Source organism: Equus quagga, chromosome 10 (genome assembly GCF_021613505.1).
Source record: "Equus quagga isolate Etosha38 chromosome 10, UCLA_HA_Equagga_1.0, whole genome shotgun sequence".
Lineage (NCBI taxonomy): Eukaryota > Metazoa > Chordata > Mammalia > Perissodactyla > Equidae > Equus > Equus quagga.
The window spans coordinates 57,275,655-57,297,801 of NC_060276.1; the positions used below are offsets into that span (position 1 = coordinate 57,275,655).

Consider the following 22,147-nt stretch of genomic DNA (forward strand, 5'->3'; position numbering starts at 1 on the left):
ATCCTCAAACACAGTATTTACCCATTTCTCTTCTACACAGACTTTAGCTTGGATGCATAGGTTCCTGCATAAAATTATCTAAAAATCTTTACAAATCTAATGTATGTAAGATGTAATCTAAGAATATGTTCTCTAGAAAAGTTGCATAGGGGCCGGCTCCGTGGCCGAGTGGTTAAGTTCGCGGGCTCCGCGTCAGCGGCCCAGGGTTCAGATCCTGGGTTCGGACACGGCGCAGCTCGTCAGGCCACGTTGAGGCGGCGTCCCACATCCCACCACTAGAGGGACCGGCAACTGAGATATACAACTGCGTACAGGGGGGGTTGGGGAGATAAAGCAGGAAAAAAAAAAAAAGATTGGCAGCAGTTGTTAGCCCAGGTGCCAATCCTTAAAAAAAAAAAAGAAAGAAAGAAAAGTTGCATAAATTCCCTACAAACACCTTATATCACTCTTCTGCCCAAAAAACCTTCAATGGCCCAGCGTCTATAAATTTCTTAGTCTGACTTTCAAAGCCCTCCATTATCTGGCTTCTAGGGACCTTACTTCCTGGAACTCCCCTTCTAGTATTTTGTATTTCAGCCAAAATGTAAACCACCGTTCTCTAAATATAGCCCCCAGTTTTCCACTATTATGCCTTTGTTCACGTTGCTCTTACACCTGAGATACCCCTATGCCCCCCCCCCATCCTCACCAATCTAGAAATGCTGACTCATATCAATTTTTCAAGACTTTCTTCAGCTGTAACCTTGTGATGAACTCTCAAATTGTCCCAGGCTGAAGATGTCTCTTAGCCCTCGAAACTCCCATGGTAAGTTCCTTATAGCTCTTATGATACTCTATTTGATTTTTATTTACAATAATAGTTTCTACCCTCTAACTGATTACAAGCATGATGAAAATAGAGAGTATATTCTGTCTTTCATATCTCTTTCAATACCATTGCATAACAAGTACTGAAGAAATAATTTAGTTACACATGTAACCAATCCAGTAAGAATAATGCCTCATATTAATAAAATTTTTATCTTTCAAAATTTTTACATACATTATTTACACAACAGAACTCCAAAAATTAAGGAGGAAAATAATTACACCCATTGTACAAATTTTACAGTGTACAAATGAAAATGTGCATTATATATGATTTGTCTGTTGTACAAATAAGGAAATTGAGGCTCAAATAGCTCAAAATAACTTGTCCAAGTTTTAACAGCTAGTTAATGAATGCCCTGGGTTTAGAAACCAGCTCTTGATATTTCCACTGTATCAGCTATCTCCCTTAATTTACCTTAGTTAGATACTAAAATATTTTTAGTTTAAACAAGTTTGTATGCTTTGGTTTCAGTAAATCAATTGATGACTACTCTTCCTGTATGTTTCCCATTCTAATGTTCCATTATCAGAGTGGAAAGTATCAAAAATATATTAGAGGACAAAAATAGTTTGTCATTTAATTTTCAAAGTTTTGTCCTGAAATAATCTTGGAATTCAGAGCCCCAAGTTTTTAGTTTCCCTTCTACCTAAAGGAGAATAATGCCTCTCCTGCTTCTGCTTTCCCTTCTTTCTCCACTGCATTGAGCTACTCAAAAGCTCTCCCTGAGGTAAGTAGCTGAGAAATTAGGGCCATTTGCAGTTCATATGATTTGTTAACTCTGAAAAAGATGCTATTTTAACAAAGAGTTCTAAATAAAATAGAGTTTTGTGACAACTGAATTCTCCCTAGGGCAACTAGGGTTTCCCAGTTCTGATTTAAGGCGTACTAAGGGGTATGGACAATTATCTCAAGTGATGTAGTGAAATTATCCCCCAAAGCAGACTGATTTTAATCTACTCTGATCTTAAAATTGGTAATACCATAGGTACTTTACAAAAGGAGGAGGAGGGGGAGAAGGAGGAAGAAGGCTACTACAACTTTCCCAAAGCTGGAAATCATTACTTTAGGCAGTGGGAGAAAAATAGGCCTGGATTTTATACTAAGTATGAGCCCATCTAATTATAAAGAAAATTATTTTCACCAGAACTCTACCTAAAGAAAGTTGCCAACAAGGCAATATTTGTGTATTTAGCAAATTTGAGCCACAGGAATAAACGGCCCAATACTATGCTGAATATTTCGTCAGAAAAAGTAGGGCCTTCCAGCAAAATTGAAGGGTGCAGATGATATGAGTATTAAACAAAAATTCAATGATTTTCAAGGTTAGAGGCCTGTGAGTGCACTCTGTAAATATATCATGCAGTCTACTAAAAAATCCCTATTAAATTTGTAGAAGTTTAAATTATTTAATCAAGCCGATTCTCTCACACAGTAACTTTTGGGTGGACCTCTTGTTTCAAGCGCCCAAAAGTTGCCTTTGACAGTAAATAATTTAAAAAAGACAAATATCTAGCCTCCTATTACAAGCACTGGTCAATCTAACAGTAGAATTATGTTCTACAACTTGAAAAACAGAAACTATAATGAGGCAAACTATAGATATGGCAAATTATAGTGATTAAGAGCATGAGTTCTGGAGCCATGCTACTTGAGTTGGCATTCCAACACCTTAGTATTAGCTGTGTGATCTTCAGCTAGTTTCTGAACTATCTTTGTCTAACTTTACTCATATGTAAAATGGGGTATAACAGTAACTTATTTGTGTGGTTGTTTTGAGTGTTAAATAAGATAATCTGTGTAACATATTGGCATAGAAAGATCTTAATAGGTATTAATTGCCATCATCATCAAAGGAAAACAAGACTGGCAAGTTTAAAGGATTTGAAATTGTTTGTATGGAAAAATAAGTTGGGGATGATCTCTTATATTGACAGAATGTCAGAAATAGAAAGGTGCTTAAAGATCCTCTAATCCACACTCACCCACACCCACATCCCGTTTATCACACAAGGAAATCGAAGCTCAGGGAGATGACGTGAGTTGTTCAATATCAACATAGCTGGCTGGTAGTACAACTAGAAGTAAAACCCAGGGCTCCTGACTTCAAGTCCAGAAGTCTTTCCACTATATTATGGTAGTCATCACCATCCCTTCCCCAGCCTTTAATTATTTTGTTATAAGGAATGTGGGGCTGTGGCACAGAGGGCATAAGCTCAGAATATTTAACTATTGATTAAATTTAGTGATTTCAACATGAAGGATTTAAGTAAGCTATATACAGATGAGTGATACTGAAAATAAACACTGATATAAGTTATCAAGAGGGAAATTTAGACTCCTATTCCCAGGATGCCTTTAAAACCAAGACATCTTCATTCATTGATTCATTCACAAACATTTTTGATCACTTCTTATGGAACAGGCAATGGCTATTTATGGCATGACTTGCTGCAATCCTGCCTAGAGCTAGCTGCCACGGAACGTACCTTTCATCATCAAGATAATGTTCATTTTGGACGTTTACTCAAACTACCTTACCTAATTCTGTAGACTTCCAGGGAAAAGGGACTTTCTTTAGCAAGTCTTTCTGAAATTAATAAACCTTATATTCAGATAGGTCTTTTCCACCTTATGATCAGCCTAATACTGCTATAATTTAAATTCATGCTGGTCAACACCATACGCCTGTTGGCTGAAGAAAAATCACTACAATTTAAACAGCAGATATTTATTTGGGCAATCGGAATTGCAATTTGGGAAACACAGATTCAGACAGAAAACCAAAATGTGCTCCAAGGAAGACAAAGAAGGCAAGGGTTTATAAAGGCAAAAAGAGATAAATTAGGGGCCAGCCCGATGGCGTAGTGGTTAAGTTCACGCACTCTGCTTCAGTGGCTCAGGGTTCACAGGTTCGGATCCCAGGCATGGACCTACACACTGCTTATCAAGCGATGCCGTGGTGGCATCCCACATACAAACAGAGGAAGATTGGCACAGCTATTAGCTCCGTGACAATCTTCCTCATGCAAAAGGAAGAGGATTGGCAACAGATGTTAGCTCAGGACCAGTCTTCCTCACCAAAAAGAAAAGAGAAAGATAAATTACACAGGTTGTTTTGCAAGATTTGTGACTGGTGCTGGCAACAACTGTTACTTCTTGGCTATACGTGATTGGTTGCTAAGGCCATCTCTAAGGCAAAAAGTTCTAATCTATGGGAGTAAGCATATTTCTTGAAAGAAGGTCAAGATGACAACAGTGAAGCACAGTTCAAAAGTTACATTTCATCTGAGTAGAGAAGTGATATACATGCATAAACCCCATTTCCTTAATGGCTTCCCAGCTCCATTTTAGAAGCCTCGACATATGCCACTCCATTTAGTTATTGCTGTCCACATGTCTTAATCTCTTTGACTCATATTAAGCTACCATCTTAATATTTTATTTTTGAAGCTATTTCATTTGTCCTCTGTTTTCATGAAGGTTGGATGGTAAAAGCCACATTTTCCTAGATAATTCTAATAATGAAGGCTCAAAACACTTAAGTAAATTATAATCTATGGAATCAATGTACCAGCCTTCCAAATATAAGAAGATTGAATAATTTATTCATTTTAGGACTAGACTAGTCTGTGTGCAAATACACTAATTTGCCTTTTAAATATCTACTATCTTAGCACCTGAATAAAGTAACCCTGACTATACTACTATAAATAAATGTCTTAAGGGTATGATATATATATATATATGTGTATGTGTATGTGTGTGCATGCGTGCACATGTGTGTGTGTATGTGTGTATGTATTTCTACTTGGGTTAATATCTGCAAATTTATAAAACTTCTCAGTACACTCTTTTATCTTAAAAGCTAGCCCACTTGACTGGTAAGCTTCATTCTGTTTAATTTGCTGATGTCATCAGATTTGGATTGGTTCAAGCGAGAGGGAAAGAACTACCATTTATAGAACACCTACCAGGTGCCAGGCAGTGTGCACAGAGTGACCTCTCAAAATGATTCTAGTATTACTAGCCTCAGCCTAAAAAGGCTAAAACATGCAGAAAAGCATTCTTTAGACATGGGCACCTTTACACACTGCTGGTGGATGTGTAATTGGCATAGCCATTTGGGAAATCAATTGGGGAGTATCTGTTAAAATGAATAATGTACATACTCTGTGTCCCGGCAATACCACTCCTTTGTGGGATCTTAGAGAAATACTCATGTTTCACAAGGATGCTTATCGCAGCATAGTGAAAACCTGGAAACAATTTAAACATTGACTAGTAGAGAAATAGATAAGCTATCAAACAAATATTATGGAACACTATATATTAATTTAAAATAATGAACTGAGACATATCTATAATAAAAGATATTGTTTGGTTTACATTGCAGAATAATAAAAGCAATAAATATTATTGCTTATACATATATCTTTATGTAAAATACAATTGACAATAATGGTTACTGCTGGGTAAGGGATCTGGATGGAGGGAGGATAGTTAAGGGAAGATCTTTAACTTTCTCTGTTTAAATTTTTATATTAAGATGTATTCATATACTATTGCATAACTAAAAAGCATCCTTTTTTTTCTTGTCTCTCTAAACCCACTCCTGTTGGATCTGTGGGCCAAAACTACCTGCACTGGGTTGTATTTATAATCATCTTCCTAAACTGAAGAACATGTACCTGTTGGATCTGCAATTTTTAATTCTCTGCACTTGTCTGAGCAATTCTCCTGAGCTACCAGCAGGAAATCTGGGAACATATTCAAAGGCTGCCTTGAAACATTAAGCTTGAAGTATTGCTGCTGATGTAATGGGGAGAGGGGATGAAAATGTTACAAGTTGAACCAAAAAGAAAACCACAGCACAGAACATTTGGCAGTTTGAGTAAACCCATAGTCCTGTTTTAAGAATAGCACATTACACCTACATTATAGCTATACTTTCGTATGAGTCTGTCAGTGTTTCCTTTGGAAGTCCATGATTCTGATTTTTAATAGCGTCCTTGCTCTAAATAAAAAAATATTTTTATCATTGTGGGAACATATCCTGGAGTTGTGTCAATTGGTTGTAAATTATAGTAACGTATGAAGAGATTGGGTAATGCTATCAACTCTTTGCACACTAATAAAACTATGCAGTTTTGCTGATTTGGGAAAAAATGTAAAGAATGCCAACATAATCAATAGAGTGATCATTTTATCTAGTCACTATTAAAAATCATACTCTCACATTTATAGATCATTTTTTTAACATCAGAACCTACACTTTGAAATTAAACTAGAAGCAGATAACACAAGTCAGAAGGGCAGTAGTCTTAGCTGAGTTTTCAAGGGTACTTCCCTGTAGAATTGGTTTGAGAATTTTTACATTTAATGTTTTTGTTTGCTAAATTTTGCATCTTGTTAATTGCAGCCATATAATAACATTGGAGTGTATATGAGCAGAGTTCTCAAAAAAGAAAAAGGAATGCAATCTAAAAGTACAAGAAGAATGTATTGTTATGAAAGCATTCTAGAAATTATTTTATCATTAGGCTACTTGCAAAGCTGACAAAGGAATTCAGTAATGTGCTTTTAGGAAAGATGGACATCATTTAAGAAAGCACTAAATAATGTTCTTATTTCTGACAAATTGGGTTATTATAAAAATAAAGGAAATAAAACCTCAAGAATGTAAGACATTCAAATGACACTGTTCAGGAACAATTTCTGAACCCCCTTTTGTTTCTCTCAACAGGAACACCATTCTCCAACTCTGAAAATATCCACTTGTGCCCCAAGCACTCTACAAATAACCCAAAACACGGAACAGGTAAAAGAAATTACAGATTAGTCTAGATTCTTTTCCTTTTAAGTAAGTCTTGCTCATATGTTTAAGCAATCTGTAGGCCCTCATAAGGCTTTATACATTCACAGAATGTCAGGAACATAAAAATGGAAAGGGGATTCTCACATATGAAAATCAGTCCAGCCCATTAAAGGAATGTGAAACAAGCGCTGAAACAAGTGCTGTGAACTGAGGTTTTTCAGTTTCAGTGTCTGTTCAATCTGATTGCTTTTAGTTTGAGTGCAGTTTATTTTTAGCCAAGGATCTCCTATGATTATGTATATTTTAAGGGTCCTTGATTTGAGCACAAATAAAGTGCCTAGGTCTTGGATTGATTGAGGATCTGACTTCGTGAGTGACAGCACTGTAAGATTACATTCAGAGAGAGTAACTTAGAGAATCAGATTTAGCCCTTCTCAAAGGTACATGATTTGAAAGACACACGGGCCTAATTCCCTTAGCCTTTATGACCTAATAATACTACTTTTAGGATTATTCTTGAATCCAGGCATTATATCTCCAAAAGGTAGCTATAATAATAATGTAATACCATATTATCAAATGTGTTTAATGAGCTAGTCACCATATATCTAAAAGTAAATTCTAAGAAAATAAAACATAAAACATCCTAAGTTTGTTACTACATAGGAGAAGAGTATAAAAGATATGTGATTTGGAGGATAGGAGAGAGAAACATGATGTTCTAAGAAAACAGGCCTGCCCAGATGAGGTGCCAGGATGTGAATTTGGACAGTAAGGTGACAAAAGGACCAAAACTGGCCTCTAGACCTTGGGCACAATAAGGAAATGGTGATATTATGCAGAACAAATAAGATTATCAAAGAAAAGTTTGCCTACCACTTCCTAATTTGGCCTAGCCTAGAGCTAGGTCAATTAGAGTCATGCGTTTATTCAGCAAGGATTTGCTGAGTGCCCAGTATGTACCAAACATTGCACAGAGATAAATTAGACCCAATCACTATTCTCAAAGGGCTCACAGATTAGCATGGGTCAGTCACATACATAACAAAACAGCACAGCGGGATGAAGGCTACAGTTGAGTTAGAAATGGAGCCCTACAAGACCACCAAGATAGGATTACCTCAGAAAATTAAGTCCACTTAAATCACAGAGCTGTTCATCAGACTCAAATCCGATCAAAAAATTGCATTAACTGTTATTTTTTATAATGAAGGGCTTTAAAATTGAGTTTATTGTGTGCTTTATTTCTGATAATAAAATTGTGTTTATTGTAGATAATTTTGCCACTATAAAAGGATTAAAGAAGAAAAAATAAAAATCACTCATGATCCCCTCCCCTACCCAAACATGCTACTCTTGGCATTCTGTTATGTTTTCTTCCATTCAAATAAAAAATTGAGATCATACCATATATGCAGCTTTATACCTTCATTTCTCACTTAACCTTATATAATATTGTGAGATTTTTTTCATGTAAATTTGTATTACTCAAGATTATTATTTTAATGGCCGCGTATTTCAGCCTATGGACGATTTTTCAATCTTTCCCTTCCCCATAGGAAAGTGCTCCTCCTACTGGACCCTCATTGGCATCATTATTTTAAAATTTTTTCCAGTTAAAATATGGTATTCGTTTGTTATGTTTATTTGATTCCTAGTTTGGTTGAATACTTTTTGTTGTTTATTAACCATTTGCTTTTCTTCTTTTATAAACGTTCGTGGTCTTTGCTCGTTTTTCTATTAGTATGAAAACATTTCTCCTATTGAGGTATAAAAACTCTCTTTATATTAATGCTATCTACTCTTTTTCCATCAAAAGTTTATAAATGACTTTTCTCTAGTGTTTTGTCTCCCTTTTAATATTCTTTATGACCCTCCCTCCACCACACTGAAGATTTAGTTTAAGTATACACACGCTCACAGATATTTTTCTCTTTGCATCTCCTTCCAGTTTTTAAAATATAGGATGTCCTTTTCAAACAGAAAAGCTAATAAAAAAATATTAAGCTATATTTTCTTCTAATCATTTAGGGGCATTTACAGTGAAACAAATGTTTTGAAACTCTCATCAAATGTTGTTTGGAATGTGATGAATTACCATGAAATGAGTATAATAGAAATACCTAGCACAATGCTGAGCACACAAACACATGCTTTCACATATGTTTTTGAGACTGAAATTAACTAGAATATAAGTTCATACGTCATCATTTATGCAAATGACTTTAAAAATTTTACTCTGAAAATTGCTCCCTGTTATCATGGCTCCAAGGTCACTAAATGACTATGATTATATGCAGCATTTATCTTTTCTTCACAGGAACTCCATTCTCCCACAGTGAAAGTCACTACATATCCACAGACCACTATTAGGAGATACATAGTACAAAATCCTGAACAGGTAAGCTCTGTCACGCGAACTCTTGTCCCAACCTGCAGTTGTTTAGAAACTGATAGATTAAACAAGAAGGATGACTCAGTTACCAGATCCCTAAAATCAGATTGTTGGACTTTCTTCCAGCCACAAAGTTAATTTCTAATCATTAACATAAAGAAGTCATGTTTAATTCCAGACAACAATGTACCCATACATTCTGACTCAGAGATGCAATAGTTCCAAGCAGCATGGAAATTCCTGGGTTATAAAGTTTTTCTACTTCTATAGCCCCATCCTTGTGCTACAAAGGATTTTTGTGCACTTTGAACCAAAGAAAAAGGCGACAAAGTTCTTTCACAGGGTTCATATAAAAAGTATCAGCTGTTCCATCAGGGATTGGAGTCTTTAGTCTATTTAGATTTACCATTGAGGTATGGGCTAGGAAAAAGAAAACCCAAAGTTAAAAGTTCAAAAGTGTCTCCATGCCTTTGTTGCCTAGCAAGGTGTATAAATCTTTGTGCCTAGCAATGGGCTCTTTTGAAAATTACATAACCTTATATTTTACAAAGTAGGATATTATTCCTTGCCTTATTTTGAGAAGAAAATTAAGAAAGATTTTTCTCACAATAGTAAGCCTTCCTCAACACACATGCATGTGCACACACCCACAGAGCCCTTCTTTAACTGCAACAGGAGGTTCTTCTACGAGGTTATAAGGACAAAAGTTTCACAAATAGAAACAGTGTGCCTCAGATAATAATACAGCAATTCGTTGCTTTGTTCTTTATTTTATTTCTCCACTATTGCGGGAAACAATCTTCCCCTCTCTCACAAAATAAAATTGATTATTTGCTTCAGGTGTGGAAAGCAAATGGTTAAATCAGGGCAGCACACTTGGTGTTATTTTAGGTGGATGAGGAGGATGTACTTTTCTTCTGCTTGTATCTATCTCTCCTCTTGCTTCTTTCTTTATTTTAAAATCATTTTTCTCAAGTGTCTTTAGCTAAGGAGGCTGTTAGTTGTGCATGTGTGCTTCTGTGAACCTATGAGCATGCAAGCTCTGTGTTGAAGGGGGTGATTTAGACATTTGCTTGAGTTTTCATATAGCTATGTATATATGTATTTAATATCAAAAGTGAACGTGATTACAGTAAAGCAGCTGCTTGCTCCTTCTTTTACAGAATCATCTGTTTAAGCAACAAATCTGAAAAGTGTGTGGGGGTGAGAGGGACATAACGAGGGCCCAGGAGATGAGAGTGTGCCTCTTTCTATAACTTGGCTGATCACTTTATGCTTTCCCCTCTTTCCTCCCTCTTTTCCTTTCTTTCACACAGAAACTGGGGGATATGCATACTTGGATGCATTATCACCCTTGATATCCTTGGCTTTCAAAGAATTAGTTCTAGATAGCACTTTTCTTTTTCATGATGTGAGAATTACTATGTTTGTCTAAGATATATCCACAAAGAAATTTTAAGTATCAAATCATTCGGATTCCAACCCACTTTGCCAGCGATTCTTATGTGACTTCGGATGAATTCTTACTCTTTAGTTAAAGGGGAAAAGGAAGAATTAATATTTATTGGGTATACACTCCATGCTAGGCAAGTTACACATTTTATTTCATTTAATCCTGAGAGGTGAGAGAAAACGGAAACACGGAGAAGTTCAAGTAATTTATCAATGAATATTTATTGATTGCCTACTGTGTGCCAAAAATTGCCCCAAGAACTGGGGATAGAGGAGTGAACTCAACAATGTCCTAACTTCCTTTAAACTTAAGTTCTTAACTGGCCCCAAACCATTCAGTTACAGCGGAGCAGAGTTGGGACTGAAATGGGACAATGCAGATGTGGAAGAGAAACATTTACAAATTACGGACAATTGATGATGTACGTGGATTAGGAGCCAGAGACTCACTTACATACCACCTTCCCCTTCATCCTCCCCAGCCACAGTATAATTACAAAGGCAGAGAAATTAGAAGTATGTATGCAAGTACATAACATACTTGTAACACTGAACCTGCCCCTGTAAAGGCTTATTGTTATGGCTGTGTTCAACTACAAAGAAGCAAACGGTTTCTCAGGGAGAAGACTCAGCAGAGAGTTAAAGAAAAATGATCACTTTAACGCTTTTAACTCTTTTGATTATTGAGGAATAAAATAAATTTCAATCCCCATGCTTTGCAAACAAAAATAATCTGACTAGTTTTGCAGAGCAGCTTGAAAATCCTGTCTAGATATATTCCCTATTTTATTTATCTAAGTATATGCCTTTTTGTTTGCTCTTTTAAATTCCCCCAGGAGAAGATTCTGGCTTAATTACAATATTTATAATAAGCTGAGCTTCCTAAATGGCAACTTTACCCTCTTTCACCTCCCAGCTTGTCTAATCTTTACTTCTCCTCCCTGTAATTAAACTGATCTCAATCTACTTCTCTCATTATAATTTCCTTAAACCTCTGTTCAGCCTTTTTATTTTTGGCTGCTCCTAATCTTCCTTATTCTCCATTTATTGTCATTTTAGTCAAAAGATTTATGCGTTCTGGTATATAACTTGACCCAGAAATGAAGGAAATATTTTTGTTCCATCAGTATATAGAATCCAATTGATATTAATCAGTTTCATTAATTTTCCAGTTGTGGAGCTCCTGCTGTGGGGAGGGCACTGTACAGTCTTCAAATAGAAAAAAAAAAAAAAGGAAATAAGACATAATTCCTGAACCAATGGAGCTTCTAGTTCCTCTCAGGAAGAGAAAAAAAGATGTCCACAAGTAGCTGCGTAAGATACACGTGGGGTGTATGATAGCCGCTATGAGAGAAATACAGATGAAGTCTTATTGAAGTTCAGAGTTTGGAGATAATACGTTTATTTGGGGGAATCAGAGAAGGACTTATTGTGATATTTAAGGCATTATTACAATTAACATTGTTATTAGTATCATGTTACTAATGAAGAAACTAAAGCTTAAATAAGTATGACTTGCTCAAGTCTTCTGACTCCAAATCCATCACTCTACCTTTTCTGACAGTTATTCTTGGAGTAGTTTTGACAAGATTTGAAAACTTATATTGCACATGGGGTTAAAAGAAGAAGAAAAGTCAAATATGACCCTAAGCTTTCAGTGTGAGATACTGAGAGTATCGCAGCCCAGTTAAAAGGATTAAGAAGTGAGGGGGAGGAGAAGCTGATTTGGGAAATGGGGAGATTATGAGATCTGTTTGAACCAGCAGCCTCTGAGGTTCATGGAAGGGAAGTCGCCCAACAGGCAGTTAAAAATGACTCGGAGAAAGGTCACATTTGAGATAGAAACATGGGAGTTATTCCTCTTAAAGTTATCATTGTAGTTGTGGGAATGAGTGAGATCACTGAGGGGTAATGGAGAGGACTGGGGTCAGAACCTTGAGAAATGCCTACTTTAAGGAAACAGAAGGAAAGAGCCATTTTCACAGGCAGAGGAGTTGTCACAGAGATTTGTGAACACAGAGTAACTGATGCAAATAGAGAATGGGGCTGGTCAACGGTCTCAAATGACCAAAAGGCCAAGAAGGATAAGGTTTGAGAATAGAGTTTGACCATGAAGAAAGCAATGGTGATAATCAGAGAGAGCAGTTTTGGTATACTTGTGGAGGCAATATCTAGATGCAAAAGGTTAATGGGTGATTAACCTTCTTGAATAGATCAAGAAGTGGAGGGAATAAGTATTACTCTTTGAAAAAGGATATTGGTCAAAGGAAGGAGAGATGGGATGGTAGCTAAAGGATAAAACAGGATCTTGGAGATCTGAGAGGTTTGTAGACAGAGGGAAAGAACTAGTAATAAGGAAAACTAAAGATGCAACCGAGAAAGGGACAAATGGGATAAGACTCTGGAAGAGACAAGACAAGATAGGATTCCAAGTATAGACAGAGAAATGACAGAGAAATGACGTCAAGAAAAAAAAGAGTATGTCTTTCCCTGTAATAAGATGGAAGGAGCAGAAACTGAGAGATTTTTGAGGTGGGGAGGAAAGGGAGGAATCTCACTGGATAGATTATCTTGGTTTTCTCAATAAGTAGGAGAATGGCGGAGCATGAGCACAGGGGACTGAGGAAAATGAAAAGATTTGTAACCACAGTTATAGAGAATTTGATGAATACAAGTATGACCGTGAAGGTTGGAAGGCCTCTTAAAATCGGATAACTTGAATTTGCACTAAGCCAAACCAGCAAATCTTTTTTTTTTTTTTTTTTTTAAATTTCTCCAGCAAGGTTTCATGGCCTGGGAACAGTAAAGTAGATGTTGGGGACTATGTACTTTGTTAGTTGTGAGAACTACTGCCAGAGGTTCTAAAAGTAACAATTAAAATTATAAGATCAGCCATCTTTGAAAACACCTGTTAATTTTTAGGGTGGATCTGGAACCAATTCAAATGTACAGATAGAAAAAAATAAGCTGCTAAAATAGTAAAACTGTCTAGCAGCTCATTTATGAGAAATCTTTCTGATTAAATTTATTTTGTTGACATATTACTTGTTTTACTCAGAACGATTTATTCATGGTAATATTTGGTTTTACTTTCTTGTAGATTTTGGAAAAATAATAGTCCCCTAAATTTGGACTTTCTTTTTTTCAGTAAGTCATTTAAAATAATAAGTGTGACACACATTTTAGAGAGAATCAACACTGTTAGCATCTAAGTGATTTTTCTTCTTCAAGTTTAGCATGTATAGTGAAGTTTAGTTCACCGAGAAGAAAACTTGATGCTTTTGCTAAATTTGTTTTACCCTCTTAGAAGATGCTGATATCCTTAAGATAAAGGTTCATGTCATCTCTTCTCATTCAATCATCTGTTCATTCACTATGGGGTATTCAAGATGGATAAAGTCCCTGCCCTCAATAAGCCTACTTTTATGTATTTTTAAATTTGATATCCTAGAAAATATCTAACAAGATTCTCATAAATTATTTTAAAGGCATTATGGATTTTAAATATTATATCACTATATTATTAAAAACCAATGTCATTTTAACATTAAAATTACAGATTAAAAGTACTTTAAAATACATTATTTTGCATGATATAAAGTACCCAGCATTACTATTCCTGTGATAAGGAAACCGAGCCTCAGAGAAGGTAAATGACTTGCCTAAGTTCCCACAGCAAGTAGGTGATAGAGGCAGAACTGAATACGGGCTTTATGACTCCAGAATTTTTTTCCATTGCACTTTCTTCAACTAATTTTAGTAGTCAAATCCAATGGATTTGTTGTAGTCTAAATCCAGTCCAGTTCGTAATTCTCACCGATTGACCTCTCTGAAGCATTTACACCTTCACTCACCTTCCTACTGCCTTTTGAAATGTTCTCTTAATTTAGTGAAGTTTTTCTCTTCTGATTCTCATACATGTAAAGGCTTGTCTAGTTCTGTCTTTGATCTTCACTTGCCTTTTCAGCAATTGTGTGATTTTAACTAGAACTTCTAAGCATAGGATTCTGAAATCTAGAACTGTAGCTATGAAATCCCCACTCAGTTCCAGACATGTGTTTTCAACTGTGTGCTCGACATTTACACCTGAATGCCCACCTGTACATTTTTTGTAAAAGAGTCTCTTTGCTAGCTTTTTGCAGGAATTTAATACATGTTTAAGGGATTACTATGCACGATATACTTTGCTAAGTGTTATGAGGAATAAAAACATGAATCAGACCTAGATTTTTACCAGGAGCACATAAAACTCAACATGTTTCAACTTTTTCTTTTTTGTTTTTGGCACCATTGGCCAGATAGTAGATTTCTCAGGTTCAATATCTCAGTCATCTTTGAAAAGTACTGTCCTTGATGATTTAGGATAATCTCATAACTGGCCTCCTCGCCTGTACTCTTCCCATTCTCCAATTAATCTTCCTGAATTAGACTTATGTTCAACTCATATCTGTTTAAAAGCATTCAAAGGCTTCTTACTGCTTGCCGAACCAAGCTCCATCTGCCAAGTGTGTCCCCTACATATAACTTACACTTTTCCAACCTCGGTGTCTTGACTAATTTTGTTTCCTTCACTTGGAATACCATTTCCTTCCCTCTCCTCATATCCGAAGCCCACCTTAACCTTCTGTCAAGTGCCACCTGACCCAAGTAATACCTGAGCACTGCCAGATGGAACTCAGGTTTTCTCTCTTTTGAATTCCATATCATAAATTATTTCTCTGTACGTCTTAAGGGTATTTACCTCTTTCTACCTCGTATTATAGATGTTTGTGTTCATATATCATCTAGATCAGGGACTAGCAACATTTTTCTGTAAAGGGCCATATGGTAAATATTTTAGTCTTTGCTGGCCACATAGGGTCTTGGTCTTCTCTCTCTTTACTTACAGTCCTTTAAAACTCTAAATACTATTCTTAGCTTGAAGACATTATAAAAACAGGCTGCTGGCTATAGGTTGATGAACCCTGATCAATATTCAATAGTCCTGGTAATAATCTGATTCATGCCCTATAACCCTTAACAAAGTATATTGTGCATAGTAATCACTTAAACATGTGTTACATGATTGCAAATAACTACCAAAGAGGCTTTTTTACAAAATTAAACACAAAATAGCTTCTAGGGAAATCTTTCTAAATATATCTATCTTTAGATTTAATAATTCACCAGCTAGTCAACTTTAATCACTTAAATGTTTGTTTTACCAAAGTATCCCAGGAACATGTAGTTAAAGCACCCTTTCTTCAAACTTGAATGAAAGAAGTGCATAGCTGTGAGTTCAAGAGTGTCTTGCCTTTTCAACAGCCAGCGTTTTAGTCCAGTTGTTCTAAGAGATTTTACAATAGCAGACTACAAAAATGCAAGCACATTTTGTTGACTTTGAAATGGTCCTAAATACATTATCTGGTAACAGGCTTCGTCAATCCCCTTCTATACTGTTCCCTTGTATTACAAAAATAAATGAATGCAATTTTCGGTTTATAGCAAAACATCCCCAATTCTCCCCATACATAAGTAAAGACTCATATGAAAACCAAAAGAGGGGAAATAAATATAGTACACATTACATTTATTTTAGACTCCTGGTCTGATTCTTAAAAGCTCTTCCTTGGTTTCTTTCAGATCTTGGACTTGTCACCAGCCCTTATTTCATTGGCTGACATCTTCTAAGCACTTGGATAACCCTGTATCAATTTTGTTTATTATATGGAGATACAGTGGCTCCTAAAGGCTCAACTCTGTTCTCAATATTCAAAACATATGTTTGTACTGAGAGACTTACCTTTGATTATAGTCACAAGTAAAAATTTATACTTCAAGGGCACCCAAATTGAGTTTCAGGAAAAAACTCTTTATGGCTCAGTGGTGCTGAATTATGTTTATTTTGCATTTCATGGATAATGCTTTTACATAGACAGAAACCTGCCAGTGAACCCAATTTAGATGAGGTTGACCTCATGCCTGTCTGCCTCAAAGGAAATTCATTATATCTTGCCTTAGGAACAGAAAAAATATATATATCTTTCCCACTCTTCCAGTTTCCCCAAAACACTGTGTTAGGCCTAGGAAAATGTAGTAGCTGAGATCCAGATTGTTGTTTGAGAAACTGGACTATCTTTATTACTATTTCCTTACATCTCTCACAACCTTATTGGGATATCATTCCACTCTCCTCCTAATGTCTGCCACTACCTCAGAGTTCATTAGAGACTGGGTATTTGCTTAAATTAAGGTTCCTCTGAAAAGGTACCTTTCAAATCAAAACACTGTATTTACTGTCTTTATAGGAACCACTGTCTCCATTCTTAAGAGGAGGCCATTTCTTCCCAGGAAACAATGTTATTTATGAAAAAACAATAAGAAAAGTGGAGAAGCTAAATACGAATCAGGTATGTAAAATTAGTTTTAAGGCTTATTTTTTGTGTATACTTTTGAATTATGAATATTTTAATAGAGCTAAAATGACATTCAGTTGTCTTCAGCCCTTTATATCATCCTTAACTCTTCCAAACCCATTTTCTCATGTGAAGTATTATTGTCCCTGTTCTACTGAAAGGAAAACTGAAGTAGATATGTCAAGTCACGTAGAAAATTAATGGTAGAATCTGAACTTAATAGAGATAGCCCAATCATTTGTATGTCTCTTTTAAACAGGTGTCACAAAAATCACAATTTAAAAAATTATGTTTGTCTTAATTTGTTTAATATGAAATGAATTTTTACATGAACAATATGCATAAACAGATATGTAAAATATTGCATACTGTAAAAGATCTAGAAAACTAAAGCTTCAAGTCGCATTTTAAAAATTCCATTAAGCTCACTTGAGAGACCAAGTCCAGAGCATAAAACTGCAGCAGGGGAATGGTAATTTCATGGCATCTAGGGTCCCCAGTCCTTCAAGCAGAGTTGTTACTGTAACCAGTAGAGGTTTCACATTTATCTGCTCAGTGGATACAAGCATGTCCAGTCCAGACAAAGTCTGGGACTTGTCTCTTGGACATTCTTGAACCAGGACAGTGTATTAGTTTCTTACGGCTGCTGAAACAAAGTACCACAATCTGGGTGGTTTAAAACAGTAGAAATTGATTGTCTCACAGTTCTGGAGGCGAGAAGTATGAAATCATGGTTTTGGCAGAGCCATGCTCCCTCTGAAGCCTCTAGGAAAGGAACTCTTCCATGCCTATCTCCTAGGTTCTGGTGGTTTCAGGCATTCTTCAGCTTATAGATGCATAACTTTAATCCTCCATCTTTCACATGGCATCCTCCTTGTGTGTCTTCCCATCGTCTTCCCTTTGTGCATGTTTGTCTCTGTGTCCAAATTTCTCCTTTTTATGAGGACATCAGTCATATTTGATTAGAACCCATTCTAATGACCTCATTTTAACCTGATCACCTCTGTAAAGACCCTGTTTCCAAATAAGGTCACATTCTGCGGTATTGGAGGTTAGGACTTTAATGTAGGTCTTTTAGGGAGCGCACAATTTAACCCATAACAGAGAGTTAAATAATATCAAATGAATTTTGATCACAAAATCATTTTCCTCATATACAAAAGAAACACTAAAATATATTAAATTCTCCTTTTTAATTTCCTTGGCATGAGAACGTCTTATTTTTATGAGCATTTATAGGTAAGTGTTATTAGATTCCTAGAAACTAATACATTATTACTTATTTGATGCCCAATAAAAATGAAATAGAGTAAACTCTCAGAATCATAAGCATGCAAGTTTTTACGATTCTGGTCTCTTTGGAAAGCTGGATATAGTCTGAAGGATTTGGTATGGTATGTATTGAACACATATATTCAAGAGGACTGGCAAAATATGTCTGGACATTGTGATACCAAATAGAAAAATTTAGTCAAATATGTCAGTTCTTCAAGGGGCACTTTCCTCAAGCTATCAAATTATAACATTTGTCCTTTATCCAAGTGGACTGCCAAAACAATAAGTTTGACACATTTTAAATAGTAAGGAATGTTCAAGACACATCATTTCATGCTGCTCTAGCTTCTTTTTTTTGAAGAGAATAAACAGATTTTGTAAATCTTGGTCCCTAGAGGAAAAGATTGAATATCCTATACATTATTACTGCTATGCATCTGGAACAATTTAAGAAGAATGCTTTTAAGGGAACACTGCTGCTATTTACTATTCACTTGAATATTTACTGTTTCACATCCATTTTTCTTATTAGTGACTTAAATGACTTGGGAATTTTGGAACTGCCATGGGAGACTGTCTAGGATAAAAGGAACTATGTATATGAAACAAACTACAACTTCTTTGACCTACTTGAGTTTCCTCAGTGGTAGGGATACAGTAGGACAAGCTGGATAAAGCCAGGGTCTGGAGGAACCTGCTTAATGTCACATGAAACTAGTTCAAATAGGACTAGCTCTTAAGAGATGGGATCTGTCCGAAAAAGATGTCTTTGTTGTGGAAGTGTGGTAAAGTGGCGCCAGTTGCAAGATAATTATCCAATTCACATGAACTTTACTGTCTTTTTGTCTATCAAAGAAGACAAACTATATGATAAATCAGAAATGTTTGATCTTTTCTACATTAAAAATTCAGCTTGTGGTATGCTTCAAAAGTATGAGTAACCTATGAATATCTTGCCATGGAACAAGAATTTTAGTAGTCAGATGTGAGAATCGAAAACTGAAAACCTGCTCAGACTTCAGTGGTACCAATAAGTGGTTCAGAGGCCAAATAGGCTCAGGGAAACCACGAGACACCCCAGATGGACAGACTGTCAGCATTCTATTCAAGAATCAACTGATAAATTAATAAAGAAAGATGATTAAGAAATGGGTTTTGTTTTCTTTATTGTCCTATGTTGATGTGTGCTTTCAAAATGTTTCCTAACTTTCTTTTTAAGGAACACATTAATTTTTTTGGAGAAATCCTATTTCAGTAGTGTACAAGCTCCCCACTGGGTGAAGGTTTTCTCAGACTGTCACTGACTTTATCCTAACCCAGTATGTGAAGGGATTTTGTAACATAATAGATAATACATTCACCCCCAAAATTTGTACAAAAGTTGCTGATAGTACACAGTTGGACTTCTAAACTGTAGACATTTTAGTGCTAGCATATTTTTAAAGTGAGTGAAATTTGAAAAGAGCCTAGAGAAAATGATTCTGTGAACTGATTCTATGACCTTTATTATCTAGATGTCTATCAAGGCAGTTTCTATTTGTAAAATGGATTTCTTTATATAATTTTTCTTTCTTTAAAACTATTTTTGTATACATGAAAAGATAATTTGTACACATGGTAAAAAATTTCAAAGCATAAAAATTATAAAAAGAGAATAAAAATGTATACAGAGGAAAAAGACCCCTCTATCCTGAGCCTTCTGTCCTTCAGTTCGTCTTCCAAAAGTCAGTCACTCTAAAAGTTTTTTGCTCTATGCATTTAAAAGCAGTTGTATACGTTTGTAAATATACATGTATGTACATTTTTTAAAAAGTCACACAAAAAGGAGCATACTATAATCATTCTTATGCATCTTGCTTCTTTCATTTTAGTTTGAAAATTGTTACATATAAATGATTTAAAATTTGAAGTGCTTTATTTTATTAATATAGGTCAGCTTTCCACAGTCAAGTGGAAATATAGCACCAAATATATACTTTCAAAGTTAATTGTATGTGCATGAATGTAGCATTATGATTAAAAATAGAGTATTTTTTCTTTGAAAACTGGCTTTCAGATGCCTGTTATAAATGTAGAACAATAACAGGATAATATAGGAAATTCAAGTGCAGATCTTCCTTGACTTATGATAGGGTTACGTCCTGATAAACCCATTGTAAGTTGTAAATACCCTAAGTCAAAAATGCATTTAATACACCTAATTTACCGAACATTATAGCTTAGCTTAGCCTACCTTAAATATGCTTAGAATACTTATGTTAGCCTCCAATTGGGCAAAATCATCTAACACAAAGTTTATTTTATAATAAAGTGTTGAATATTTCATGTAATTTATTGAACACTGTACTGAAAATGAAAAACAGAGCAGTTGTATGGGTACAGAATGGTTGTCAGTGTATTGGTTGTTTACCCTCATGACTGAGAGACTAATTGGAAGCTGCAGCTTGCTGCACTGTCCAGCATCACGGGAGAGTATCTACCACATATCGCTAGCCCGGGAAAAGATCAAAATTTAAAATTCGAAGTACAGTTTCTATTGAATGTGTATGGCTTTTGCATCATCATAAAGTTGAAAAATCATAAGTCTAACTATAGTAAGTCAGAAACTGACTTATACCTGAAATCCCCCAAACTGAAATAACCAGATATATTTTCTTATTCTGTGCTCTATGCTTATCAAAAAAAAAAGTCATGACAAATAAACAAGCAGATAGCAAACATTTAATTTAAAAACAAGTTCTAGAATATTTTGAGGACAGGACAAATTCAGCTTCATGCTTTGAAAGAAATCTGAGCTAGAAATCATGAGTTCTAGTCCCAATTTTGCCATTCATTAGTTGTGTCATTATAAATAAATCATCTCACTTCTCTGGACCTCAGGGTTTTTTTTCCACCAGCAGAATTAATGGGGGGGATGAAGATTAAGTTGATGATGACGATGACGACGATGATGAAATAATACGATAATAATAATAAATGTTTATTACCTACTTTGTACTAGGCACTTTATATACATTAGTTCATTTACTCCTCACAGCAACCCAATGAGGCACATACTATCTTCACTTTTACAAATGAGGAAACTGAAACTCATAACGGTTGCATATACAGTTTCCCAAGATCTCAGAGTAAGTGGTAGAATCAGTTAGAATCCATGTTTTCTGGATCTGAAGCTTCAGTCACTGTTTTCCAAACTTTTTTCTTAATTCATGCTTGATTTTCGTAAGCATAAGAACTTTGCCCACCCCCACTGTGATTCTAATATGCTTCCTGACATCGCAAATCACTACATTATATTATTTTCTAATTTTATATCTGTCTACATCTTCAGTATCATAGTATTATTATGTCATTAGATCCTGAAGTGCCTGTTGAATCATCAAAGAAGATTAGTTAATATTAATATTCATTATAGTGAGTGTTAAGTATAGTTGGAATATTAATTTAATCAAAGCATGCAATTCCCAGGCCAATTTAGGTAAGTATTTGGGTGGTCACAGCCGCCTGATCAAATAAAAATAGAATTCACTATAACTTCTTCCAATGGAATAATTTGAGAAAATAATATATCACTTACTAAAACTACACATCCTAGGGCTTGAATTATCTTGTGAAAGGAGATTTTAAATTTTAAAGTTTTAAAAATGAATTCAGTTGGCTTTTTCTTGATTAGTAACTTTTATTCTCAGTGACTGTTTTTGGCGTGTGTGTGTGTTTTAGGAATGCTATCCTCAGGTTCAATGCCATCATCACATTGTCCAACAGCCTCAGATCATCCATTCTCCACACTGGCAACAATCCCATTCTAGCTCGCAAATCCAAACCATCACAGGAAGTGATTCAATTTCTATACATGCTGGAAATGAACTGTGCCGTGGTGGATCAAGCCAAACACATGAGCAGGTAAGATCAGTCAGCTGATTCTTTATAAAGCTGAAATAACG

The 22,147-nt window shown here is 35.5% G+C and overlaps 1 protein-coding gene across 4 annotated transcripts in view; it reads left to right on the forward strand.

The window, feature by feature from the left end:
* POF1B (POF1B actin binding protein) overlaps positions 1-22,147 on the forward strand; it is a 76,731-nt gene that overhangs the window by 13,551 nt on the left and 41,033 nt on the right. For all 4 annotated transcript variants that reach the window (XM_046672596.1, XM_046672595.1, XM_046672597.1 and 1 more), the window contains exons 3-6: positions 6,615-6,689; positions 9,007-9,087; positions 16,821-16,922; positions 21,924-22,106. In XM_046672596.1, the coding sequence (XP_046528552.1) occupies positions 6,615-6,689; positions 9,007-9,087; positions 16,821-16,922; positions 21,924-22,106 (441 nt within the window). The remainder of the gene's footprint in view (positions 1-6,614; positions 6,690-9,006; positions 9,088-16,820; positions 16,923-21,923; positions 22,107-22,147) is intronic.